General features: G+C 55.2%; 4 protein-coding genes across 4 annotated transcripts; 1 reads left to right on the top strand and 3 right to left on the bottom strand.

The window, feature by feature from the left end:
- Positions 1-1380: 1380 nt before the first annotated feature.
- N656DRAFT_54217 (uncharacterized protein) lies at positions 1381-2066 on the bottom strand. The gene has a single exon (XM_064810009.1). The coding sequence runs from the start codon at positions 1964-1966 to the stop codon at positions 1502-1504; it is 465 nt and encodes a 154-aa protein (XP_064675243.1). The 5' UTR covers positions 1967-2066; the 3' UTR covers positions 1381-1501.
- A 1592-nt stretch (positions 2067-3658) lies between these two features.
- Positions 3659-5211, bottom strand: N656DRAFT_773855 (uncharacterized protein). The gene is made up of 2 exons (XM_064814144.1): positions 4642-5211; positions 3659-4428 (listed from the first exon to the last, which is right to left on the bottom strand). The coding sequence occupies exons 1-2, from the start codon at positions 5164-5166 to the stop codon at positions 3892-3894; spliced, it is 1062 nt and encodes a 353-aa protein (XP_064675242.1). The 5' UTR covers positions 5167-5211; the 3' UTR covers positions 3659-3891.
- A 220-nt stretch (positions 5212-5431) lies between these two features.
- On the bottom strand, positions 5432-8762 carry N656DRAFT_744193 (uncharacterized protein). Its single transcript, XM_064812874.1, has 2 exons — positions 6171-8762; positions 5432-6102 (listed from the first exon to the last, which is right to left on the bottom strand). The coding sequence occupies exons 1-2, from the start codon at positions 8442-8444 to the stop codon at positions 5911-5913; spliced, it is 2466 nt and encodes an 821-aa protein (XP_064675241.1). The 5' UTR covers positions 8445-8762; the 3' UTR covers positions 5432-5910.
- Positions 8763-10266: 1504 nt separating this feature from the next.
- N656DRAFT_698834 (uncharacterized protein) lies at positions 10267-12066 on the top strand (the record flags this gene model as incomplete). Its single annotated transcript, XM_064810740.1, has 2 exons — positions 10267-10938; positions 10990-12066. 2 exons carry the CDS (start codon positions 10267-10269, stop codon positions 12064-12066), a joined length of 1749 nt encoding a protein of 582 aa, XP_064675240.1.
- Between the last annotated feature and the right edge of the window lie 235 nt (positions 12067-12301).

Genomic DNA, 12301 nt, shown 5'->3' with positions numbered 1-12301 from the left:
CGATGATACTCGCCACTCGCTCGAAAGACCGGAGAAGAGAACGGCGAAACATGACCTCCAAAGTGACGGTGAGAAACGAGGTGCAGTACTCGGCCGGTCGGCCCTTTATATAACACTCGGTGTTACTTTCCGAGGTCGACAACAGGCTCCCAGCCTGCCCCAGTGTGCCTTTCCTACGGATTCTTCCCAAGTGGGAATCCTGAGTACAGGTTACTTAGGCACCAGGCAAGGCTTGACGCGGAAACCGACTTAGTGGGGAGGGAAGGCCCCTTTTGTTCTCGGTGCGACAAAAGGACCGCTGTAACAGCGGCAGGATTGCTTCGATACCAGATCATTCACCGGATTCAACGAGAGTGGAGGTTCGCTGCTGCCTTCTTTACGGGCAGAAGCAGCCACTCAATCGATGGAGAGACAGAGAGCAAAACGAAAGAGGGGTCCCAGAGTTTCGGCTTTCGCATGCGGCTCTTTCTCAAAATCTTGATGCGGATTGGTGTTTCTGTGTCCAACGGGGAATCAGTAGTACGTGCAGGCGGCTAATTATTTAGATACCTGTGTAACCTAACGTAAGCGTTACACACGATCAGCCCTGGGACGAGGGGTGGTGACGAGATTCCGTACTGTCGTTGGTAGAATCTGTTGACCGCGAACTGCTGCAGGGTCCTGCTTCTACTAACGTGCCACGGCCCCTACAGCGAGGAGACCTGGACAACCTAACACGGCAGGCACCGTATAATACTTGGGGCAGTCTTACTATGTCAATGGAAGGTACATACGTAGGTGGCTTACGTGCGCTTTCCATAGAGCCAAAAGCCCGGACGAGTTGAGATTGAGAAGAGGCGCGACTGGTTTTCCTGTCCCGGGAAGCAGCGAGATAACCCCGATGCCGTCCCAAGATATTAAAGAGACGCCAGGCTCGGCCATACTTGAGGCTTGAAGCTTGGCTTGCTTGGTACCGTACCACCCATTACTGCCAACGCTCTTGCTGCAGGTAGCTGTCAGAGATGGACTCAGCCATGCCTAAGGTATGCAGACGCCACAGATACTACTACACTACACTACGTACACCTTAGGTACCCTATACAGATCCAATACTGTACTCCTACCACGCATCCAGCGCGAATCCAGCCACCATACATGCTACCCATCACTACACCCACCTTCCTTACCGCCATTTGCTCGCACACGAGGCTGGGTCAACCTACATAATACGATGTAAGGGTTTCATTTTACGCGCCGACGCCAGTAAACAAATGCTGTAAGGCGTCATTAGATGAGTTTGTCTAGAGTGTATTGGCAGATGCCACGAGGCTCGCGTACGACAGTGTGGCATCATTACATCAACCCGGCCATACGCCACGGCTTTTGAGACCTATTGCCGGCATGTGGCAGAATATGGAAACAGGGTGCACGGCAGCCCGAGAAACCGCCGGCCTCTATCCGCCTCTTCCTCTTCCTTTTTAGTAGCAACACTGCCCGAGCACATGCGGAAAGCTGGGGGAGACTATCTACCTATGATCCCGGGGCCGGTTCCTCGGTTCCTTTCTTCCTCACTGCCCTTCACTTGTGTCGACGTGACCGGGCGACAGGTAATGTCGCTGTGAAGCACGGCTGACTGAGCCCTGAAGCTGGGTTCGAGAAGCAAACAAAGAGACAGGGGGAGAAAAAGAAGGCAACCGTTCTGGCTATCGCTAAGATTGGCCCAAAGCCGTAACACGTGTTTGCTTTCCCCGTTGCGAGAGGCGTTTAGGGGGCGCTGCGCAGGGCGTCCGCACTCGACAGCGCCACGATGAGATCTGTATTCCCCTCTCTCTCCAGACTTTCGATGAGTCTTGCGCAAGTGTAAAGCGCAATACTCACCTTCGACAAGAGTTGTGGCGCCCGTATTCCGTACCCGCAGGTCAAGACGTCCTGTAGCAGCCCAGCCTACTGACAACACCCTCTGAACCGCCCTGCTTGTGCATTGCATGGCCGGGAGGGTCCGCCAGTAGCCACCGAATACATCCAGCAGCTGTCATTCGCATCACCCTCTTCCCCCGGAGCCGGCATTCAGGCAGGCACACCAGTCGGCCGGGCAGTCAGCGCCCCCTTAGCTCACGCCATCAGAAACATTAACATCCACTCAGAATATGTAGACAGCTCCTGCTCCACACACACACCGGCAACGGTATCAACCATCCGTTACTGACCCCCTGTCTCGCTGTGCCCCTTTCATCTGGGGAACGGGCGGCAGGAGGCTTGCCACTGGAAGGGACTGTGCAGTTAAAATTCCCGCTCCTATTCTGGCCCACCCTCTGGCAGCCTCAAAAAGGGAGGTGAAGTGAGGACCCTTACCGATCTGAGGCTGACGGCACGGCGGCGGCGTAAAGGGAGGGGAGAAGATTCGTACATATACGACTTGTACTGTACATGTATCGTACGGCATTCCAGAATACACTACCACACTAGGTAGGTAACGTTGTATACATGCCATTCTGCCAGGCGCTGCAAGCTAATCTTGCATGGGGAAAATCTGCCCTGCAAAAGGGTGTAGGACGGTAGGTACTGGAGCGTTACGCAGTGCGCAAGCCCGGGGCGAGGGCGCTTGTTCGGAACTGGAACCGGGCCCGAGCTGGGCGGTATGGGTGACCATTCGCGTTGGGTTGGAATCGGTGGGAATGGAGATCCCATTTCTTTGACCCTTTCCCGTTTCCAGGTTCTTCAATCATAGAAAGGTCGTGCCGACACTCTCTGGATCGTCTCTATTCAGTTCCCTGGTGGTGATTGCTGACTGGAGTGAACCGTTTCGTTTTGGGAGATATTCTGTCTGGAACAAGAGTTAATGCTGTGGAATCTGGACAAGATCCTGATGGCTACGTTTTCCTCGACTGTTACGTCGTGAATCATGTCGATATCTCAGGGGTGACTGACCGGTACATACCTGATGTCCACGAGTCGGGACATACTCCGCACGCACCTATAAGTCATCGTAGGCAGCTCTTCCATTGGTCTGGTCCTTCCTCAAACAGTAGAGTAATAGTACAGGGCCAGGAGCAGCTGACGTTTTAAGGAGGGTCGAGCACATCAACAAAGGGGGAAGGGGCGTCCGAGGTGGTTCGGCAGGGGCATCATGTACTGTACATACTGACTTGTTAGTACAGCTCAAATTTTGGGTGGGAAATTTGTCCTTTCGACTACCCCTCTTAACAGAACTTGCCGACGCTGTACATACATCATGATACATCCTGATAGCTGAGGCAAGGCACGTTCTTTCCATGGTCCATCAGCCTCCATGTGTTGAATGCGAAAGATCAGCTGGCGAAGCATGCCCTGCTTCCCAACGCTAGAGGCGCGTGTCCCGTTGCGCCGTCTATATCAACCGCGTCTCGCCCATATGGTCGAACTCAAGTCAGGGCAGTGCCCAAGTAAGGGCAGTGCCGCACACAGACTGATGTTGACTGCACTGGTTAGCGGACCCATTTTTTTGAAAACAATGCCGAGTGGTATCAGTAACTAGAGCACGCAGCCTTGACTAGGGATCGTCCAGCGAGCCAAGGAGAGGGCTGGGGGGATGGTTGTTGACCGTTCAACTACCGGGGGCGGGCTCTCGAGTGTAGAAGTCACTCACCCTCTCGACTGTAGAAGTCACGCACAACTAGCGGTGTAGCACGGCCTAGCCGCACACTGGGAGAGCAAATTTTGATACAAATTGAGACATGAAGTCTCTGCTATTTATACCTGGCCGCGGCATCTCAGGGCTCTCTTCCCTCCTGTAGCCGTTTCTCGACCATTGCTAGAACAAAGTAGATGATACACGGGCGCGCGCCTGGCCACTGGTTACCCAGCACTGCCCTCAAATACAACGGCTTGCCTTACTGCATATATATACACAATCGCATCCGAAGCCACGACAACTCACTCCACCTTGGTGGGGATTTTGACCTCGCCTCTGCGGCGGTCCGTGAAGGGCTGGCCGTAGCGCCAACCCACGGCCGTTCTGGAGCGGCCGTTGCGGCCGACATCGTCGGCATTGACCTTTTCGAAGCGGAACTCGAACCGGCCGTTGTCGACGCGCAGCGTCTTGTCGGCCTGGTGCTTGGCCTTGGCCTTTTGCGCCTCGGCAAAGGCGCGCTCGCTCTGCGCCGCCGTCTCCTTGAAAATGGCGTAGGCCTTTTCGGGTTCCATCCCGGACGCAATGTTGCGTTCCATCTCCACCAGCTCGGGGATCCGCATCTTCTCGTCGGGCGGCAGAATGTGCTCGCCAAACGCCTTGGCAGCGTCGGCCCGCGTAAACTCGCGCGACTCGGCCGTCGGCACGAACAGCTGCTGCATTGTGTAGCTGTGCACGTGTATGTCGTTGATGGGCTCAAACGGCTTCTCGCCGGGTGTCAGATAGGCGCGCGGGAGCATGCTCATAATCACGTCGTGGTACGTGCGGGCAAGAGGCATCTTCTGTTTTTGTTTAAGTCCATCCAGTCAGCTTTCGTTCGAGAGATGCTTGAGTGGCGGAGGAAGAAAAGTAAAGGTGGCTTTAGTTTCAGTCGCTGAACAGTTTTCTAACCATGGTTTTGACGTCTTCAAGACTAATCGAATAATTTTGTTTGCAGATCATCATAGAAGCGAAGGTGTTCGGGTAGAAAGATTATTTCGTCAGGCACCCCTTACCTTTTTGTACATATAGTGTTCAATCTGCTTCATCCTCACCACGGCCGCCACCCGGCGCATGTCGACCTGGTACTTGGCCGACACGGCCTTGAGCGGCAGCCCCTCGCGCATCACGTCCTTCCAGATCATGTGCCGCGCCTTCGACGACAAAACCGGCTCGCTGCGGAAATTCGGGTTATTGGGGAACGGTTGATCCTCGTACACGTCTTGATAGTCCGAGACGGTCACCAACTGCGAGATGTAGTTGGTCTTGCCATTGTTGGGCTGTGTGCGGAACTTTTCCTTATAATCGTTGATCCACTTGAGAAATTCGCGTCTCTGGCGGGTGGGCTGGCGCGCTTCCGTTACTGGCGTCGTCGAGAAGGAGCGACTGCATTGTAGTTGTGACGAAGAGGATGTGGAGGTTGCTGCTAGCCTTTGCAGAGCCAGTGGTGATGCCGATATGGAAATTGGCGGTGCCGCCTCGAGGTAATTGAGCAGCTGCCGCGATTGACAGCAGCTACTACTGTGTATCCGGGGTGGCATGGTTGCTAAGTATCTGATTGAGGTTTGGAAGGATGAGCTTCGACGACAGGAGTTGCATTTTTCTCAAGACGAAGTCGGACTCATCACGTAAGCACAGACCCCCTATCGAACCAAGGGTTAGGGTATCACTTGTTGGTTACCAATTTCGGCCGGCTTGTGTTCACGAGTCACGACATTGGAACCCCAACAACGACCTGTAGAACCTGCGATTTCCTTACCATAAGGGACAAAATTGAACATAGCGCAAGATATGTGAAGGCTTCATGAATCACCACATCTCCAACATTTTCCAAATGACCAATACTCGATTTTAACTCCGATCCTGCTTTCCCTTTGCTCCCACGTCAACCCCTGAACAGCAATGCGTCTAAGACTTCGTATGTACATATTACCCTGCACATCTATAGGGAGCACTAACTCCCACATGTAACGCTCGTTCTCGTTCACGCTAAGTTACACAGGATAGGCTCTCTCAATGCACCTCCTATCTGTTGGGGGCGGTGGTACAGGGGATGGCTACAGTAAAGCGAGGTAGGTGGGGGGGGGGACGATTGAGGGAAACACAACAGACACCATTAGGAACAACCAACCGCTAAATACGACCGCATTCCACTCCCTCCATACCCAGGCCGTCAGATTACCGCCCATCCACACGTTTTGTCCAATTCCACGCCGCAGAGCTCAAGAGATCCGGTCGGCACAAGCGGCCGTACAGCGCGGTTGTACGAGCACGAGATGGTGTCCTCATTGACCCTCTGAGGAAGAGCTATTGGGCGCCTGCTTGGCCTTCTTCGCCTTGGTTTTCTTCGCAGCCGTATCCTCCTCTGACTTCTGCGAAGAGTACGACTTCCACTTCCTCCAACCGTCATAGTCGATGAGGGCCTGCATGCAGCCCCATTCCATGACCTTTCGCTCAAGCCAGACGTACGTAACGGGCTGTGAAGTGTTACAGTTAGCCCCGAAAATGATACATGCTGCAAAACGGGGAGATTTCCAGAACATACCTTGGTCAAAAAGTCATTACAACCCGCCGCCAATGCTTCGTGTCGGTCGCTCTGCAGCGAGCTTGCTGTCAAGGCGACAATGATGACGGGGCTCTTGAACAGTTCCCTATTGCTGAGCTTATCCTCCTCGTTGGTCTCATCCTTGGCACCACCTTCCGACTCGCCGCCGCCGTTGGTTTTGCCGTCGGCAGCAGCAGAAGGCTTGCTGTTATTGTTGTTCGAGGACTGTGAGAAAACACCTATCGAGTTTAGTCGCTCCAGGCGGCGGATTTCCCGTGTAGCCTCGAGTCCGCTCATGACGGGCAGTTGGATGTCCATCAGCACCAAGTGAAAGCCGCCCTTGCGCCACTTGTTGACGGCCTCGCGACCGTCCATGGCCGTCTGCCATCGCACCTTTAACCGCTTAACGAATGCTTCCAGGAGGCGCAGATTGATGGGATTGTCTTCGACAATCAGGACATTGATGGGCGGGACACCTCCGTTGAGCATCCCGGCAGGTAGTGCGGGGGGCTCACTGGTTTTTTTCTTCTTTGGCCGCGTTACGGGATTGGGGCGCGGGGAGGCTGTTCTGGGCGGCGGAGAGGTGGTTCGCTGGGCGGCGGCGGGGGTTGGTTCCTGGGCTGGCGGTGTCGGCAATGGCGGCGCAGAGGGGGCGGCTTGGGCGTTGACTAACTGTTCTGAAGAAGCACTTGAATGAGTCCTGGAACGCGCTATCGAGGATGCCTGCGGCGTACCGTGGGTTGCGGAGACGGCAATGGTGGCCGTGTGCCCTCCGGCACCGACAACGTTGAGTATGGTGGGGGATGATGTATGCTGCCTTCCTAGTCGCGGTCGATCTGGCCGTTCCCGGTAGCCCCTCGATCTTGTCCCGCCGGGGGAAGGGATCTGGGGCACTTGTCCCGTGTTCAGTACCGAGATGGCGTGAGGCGTGCCGCCCGATCCGGTGCCGGCGATCGTCACTGGGATGTGGGCAACAGCGCCGGGCCCGAAATAGTCGGTGCTTGAGTCCACGGCCAGCGCGTCTTCGTAGCCAGCCGAGGTAGCGTGCTGGGCATGCGGCGGTCCGCTCCTGGGCGAGGCTCTGGGGGTGCGACGATGAGGGACGTCGATGATCAATGCCTCATCGACTGTTTGTCCTCCAGGGAAGTATGCGTCCAACGTACGCGCTATTGGCTCCTCGGGCCCCAGGGCACGTTCCTTCATCTGCTGTTCTCGTGGTATAATCCGCAACGTCACATCGGGAGGGTCGAATTGACGTCCTAGTGAATTGGCGTATTTTCGCAGAATTAGATCGCGGACATCGTCAACAAGATCTTCCTCGCTAATCGAGACGAGAGTGGGCGACCCGCCCGGTCGCTTGACCCAGATTTTCCGCGTCACCATGTTGGCGCTGATCGGGAGTAACTGATCGGCGGTGGTTGGATCGAGGTCTCCGGAGCTGAGCAGCGTCCGGATCAATGTTGTCTGTCTGCTCGGGAGCAAGCTTTGTCGCCTTGGCGGTGCGGGCGGGCGGGTAAGCGAGCTGGATGGATGCAATTGCGAGTTTGATGCCGGGCCAGCTGGGTCTTTGGTGGCCGACGGCGGAAGAACAGGTTCGGCAGGTCGAGTGTCCGGGGTGGGCGGGTCGCTCAGACTGATTCTGCGAACGGCGTCGGTGGCTGTGGGGACCGGGGCCGCCGATTCACCGGTGGGTGCAGCGTTGCTTGGCGTCAGCTCTTTCTTGCTGCCATCGACGGATTTTTCGTTGACACTCTCGAGTCTGCTAGCTGCTGATCGACGGCGTTCATTCGAGTGCGCGTCGTTCGCATCGCTGTTGGGGTCTTTAGGGGTGGAGTGCATGCTTGCTACTCGCACAGGCCGTGGTGGGCTGTTATTAGTGGTCGTTTCACCGTTCTTTTCCCTGTTTGCATGCGGATCGGACGCGGCGTCAGGCGGGGAACCAGTTGCATGGCCATTGCTCCCGCCGGTTGCATCGCCGAGTTTGCTTGTTCCTTTCGCTGTTTGCTGCTGCGTTCCCAGCCTCGCCGTCCCCAGCCTTGTGGCTTGCCGCGTGTCGGGGCCGCTTAGACCTGGACTATGGCATGCCTCGGGAGCGTCCGGGGCTGCTGTAGCCGCTGGATCGGTCGCTTTGGGGCCGGTCGCTGCCGGGTTAGTCTCAGCGCTGATGTTGCTAATGCCGCTACCATCGCCGGTCTTGTTGGATGGGAGGGACGGGGGGAAGCCAGAATTCCGCCGCGGAAATTTCGCTCGGAGTTTTGACTTCAAGTCTCCCATCACTGGGAGCCCGAAGACGGAGCCCTTGCCGTGCTCCGATCCAGGTGACTCCAGCTTGATGGTGCGTGAGTTCGCAATGGCGGGTGACCAGCAATGCGGTCGTTGAGCTGAAGGAGCGGAGATGACAACGTAAGAAAGGATTGATGCTTGGGTCCTTTTTTGTTGTTTTCTCTCCCGTCTGCAGTCATGGGCTGTTTTGTTTGCCACTGCCTGCAACACATACAACTTTTATTAACGCTACAGGCCTTTGCACTTTCCAGAGAGCTCTGAGCTTCCACTTGCAGGGGCATTTTCAGAGGAGAAAGATCGATAAGAGAGTCTTGGCAACGACCGAGACCCGCTGGAGCCCAGATCCGGTGCGCCCGGTGCAGATGCTCCGGCCTGGACAGTAACACCCCACGACCAGGCCCGCTCGCTATGCCCAATTGGAGTTTAACAGAGCCCGACATGCAGGTGCAGCATCGACGTCGGTGCAGCACAATCGTTACCGAAATATGTTAACGGGGAAGTGGCCCAAAGTTAATGGACGTTGCCGTGAGTAACGCGATTCCTTGTCACGAACCATCAAGTAGGCCCCTTCGACGCTGTCTATTTCTGAACCAGTTCTTGCCGAGAGTGGTACGGAGTAGTGTATGCTGTTAATGGTCCCGGAGAGAGAGCCTACATAGATCTTCCGAGCCCCGGCCCGATCGGCCTACACGGGCAGCCTATGCATAGCATTGCAAACCTCAATCAGATGCTTCCATGTTTGCTTCAATTTCCATTTGGTTGAAGGACATTCAACTGCATTTGACGGATGCGCTGAGCCGAATCGACGAATGTATATCCGTATTCGTACTTGTCCTAGTCTTATTGACTGCTGTCTAGCGATTTCCAATCACTGTAAGTTATCAGTCTGGAAGATTCGATGGCGAGTTCAGAACGCTACCTACCTTTACTTAGGTTTGCCGTCGATGAGGCTTCTGGTGGTTGGAATGGGATTTCACCACGGTTACGAATAAGTATATGCATACAAAGTACAACACACCTCCCAATTCAGCTAGTGTATCGGTAGCCTGCCATCTAAGTTTCTAGGGTAATTTGCTTGCGCATTGTTTGTCAGCTCCTCTGCCTTAGCTAACGGACTGTATTGTACTGTACAGGTACTTCCTCAGGTCTTACTCCGTACCAACCTTAATTTCAGCTATCAAAGTCAACGATTTTCTGTTACATTCACATCCAAGAACAACCTCACCCGTTGCATCTTGTAGGCCTCGCCGCGTCTCGTTTGCGGCAGGTCTCTCAGATGTGCCGCCGCTCATTGACTCTTATTTAATTTTGCTATTCTGCGTGTTGCCGTCACTCCTTTGGCCTTTTTATTGCCCGTATTAACCGTCCGTTTGCGCATCGTTGCAGATACAAACATCACCTAGCTACGAAACTCAGGCCCGCAAGCATGGCGTCGAAACCGACATTTTCATTTTCTCCTTCCGGCCACGATTTCCAACGGGAAGCTGGGCGAAACGTCAAGCGGACCAAGCGGCCCAAGCAGTCCTCGCTTTTCAGTCACACCAACAAGACCTTCATCTCCAAGCCTCCTGAGCAGCCCTCGACTCCAGCTACAAATCTGTTCGGCAGTGTAGCTTCCTTCACAGATACCTTCTCTGTGAGCTCGCTCGAGGGCACCCCTATCAGCAATCCGTTTGCTGCTGCGAACCAGCCTTCTTCGTCTGCCCTTTCGCCCTTGGGCTCTAAGAAGCTCAAAGATTATAGCTCCGACAGCGAGAGTGGGTCTTCGAGTGCTAGCAGCCGCTCTCAGTCAACCGAGAGTCTTGCTAGCACCATGGCTGGTCTCAAGTTTTCTGACGCTTCACCCAAGTCCAAGCCCGGGACGGAGAACAGAAGGGTCACACCCAGTTCGGCGAACCCTGATAGCAGTACTCAGGACGTTGATGACACTGACCAGACTGACGCGGAGAGTGCTGATGAGAGTGGCTATGAGAGCAGCCAGAATGGTGTCAGCAACCATGAAAGCTCCATTCTCGCCAGCCATCTTAGCCTCCTCGACCGGCGTCCCGAGCTAGATGAGCTGAATGAAATCAAGACCACCCCAATCTTCACGGAAGCTGTTCGCAAATATGCCCTCTCACTGGCTGGAAAAGACGGAGAAAAGCCGTTCAGTCAATATGGCCTCTTGGCTGGCCAATTCAGTGGCGGCGCCGATGACGACTCATCAGACCCTCGTATCTTTTGGAACATTGCTGCGCCCTCTAGCTTTTTCATCTGCGGCAGTCAGGGGTCTGGCAAGAGCCACACACTTTCTTGTGTACTCGAGAATGCCCTTGCAGCATGCAAGGCAAATGTGCTGCCTCGACCTCTTACTGGCCTCGTATTCCATTATGACACCTTCATCTCGGATTCCGGAGGGTCCCCTTGCGAGGTGGCCTGGCTGTCGTCTAATAGAGACATTAAAGTGCGGGTGCTATGTTCACCAACCAACATCCGCACGATACAGGTGAGTCGAGTCTCCCACTGCTATCCGAGTCCGGTCTAATCGAAACTCCAGCGGCTGTACAAGAGATTCCCTAATATTGAGGTTAAAGAGTTGCGCCTGAACGAATCCGACCTCAACACCAAGCGCATGCTTGATCTAATGGCGGTCACTACGGGGGGCAACTTGCCTTTGTATCTCCACGTCGCGCAGCGCATCCTCCGCGACATGCGCGCCGACCAGCAGCGAACGGGTTCCGGATTCAGCTACTCCGAGTTCAAACGACGTCTCCACTTGGAGAACCTAACGGAGATGCAACTGTCTCCACTCAAACAGCGTCTTGAAACGCTCGAGTCCTTCATGGTCGAATCGCAAGCCAAGGCCTACAACATGTTCAAACCCTCACAAGCCAGAGCCAAGCCGACACCCGCGTCCACGGGCACCTCCTGGGTGCCCCAGAGCAACCTCCTTACGGTCGTCGACCTCTCGTGCCCCTGCGTGACGCCCGAGATGGCCTGCTCGCTATTCAATATTTGCCTCTCGCTCTTCCTGGAGCAGGACTCGGCCACCGTGGGCCGCATCGTCGCCCTCGACGAGGCGCACAAGTACATGACCGACTCGCAGGAGTGCCAGGCGTTGACCGAGGCCCTGCTGGCCACCATCCGTCTGCAGCGGCACCTCGGCGCGCGCGTCGTCATTTCCACGCAGGAGCCAACAATTAGCCCGAAATTGCTGGACCTTTGCAGCGTCACGATCGTGCACAGGTTCACCTCGCCGGATTGGCTGGGGGCGTTGCGCAGACATCTTGCGGGCGTGTCGACCGGTGGCAAGTTGCTGGAGAAGGCAGAGAGGTTGAAGAGCATGGCGAATGGAGATGACCACTGCGAGGACGGTGAGCTAGAGATTGAAGGGCTTGGCGCGCTGACGCTTGGCGATGCCGACCCGTCGCTGGAACTCTTTTCGAGAATTGTCGATTTGAGGGTTGGGGAGGCCTTGATGTTTGCTCCCAGCGCGATTATAGGGGTGAAGCGGAGGAGGGATGGTGAAGGGAAAGAAAAGGTGGACGTGAAGCGCCTTGCGCATGGCGTGTTGAAGATTCGGATCCGCAACAGGACGACTGCGGATGGCGGACGGAGTATCATGGCTGCTTGAGTTGGGGTGTTGGCTTTTCATGGCGTTGTGGATCAGAAGAGACGTTGTTCAGGCAGGTCATGGGCAAGCATGTTCGATCGGTGTTGGATTTGAGCTTCTCACAAGGATACCACTAGACATTAGACCGGTAGCTGGTCTGGCGTTGGGGTGACAGAGCATTCAGGGGAAGCTTGTCAGGCAGCATGTCAGGAGGCATGTCAAAAAGCATGTGAGACTAACTGCATGTGTAGTTGAT

Source organism: Canariomyces notabilis (assembly GCF_033297395.1).
Source record: "Canariomyces notabilis strain CBS 508.74 unplaced genomic scaffold N656scaffold_1, whole genome shotgun sequence".
Lineage (NCBI taxonomy): Eukaryota > Fungi > Ascomycota > Sordariomycetes > Sordariales > Chaetomiaceae > Canariomyces > Canariomyces notabilis.
This window is presented reverse-complemented; position numbering and strand designations above follow the sequence as displayed.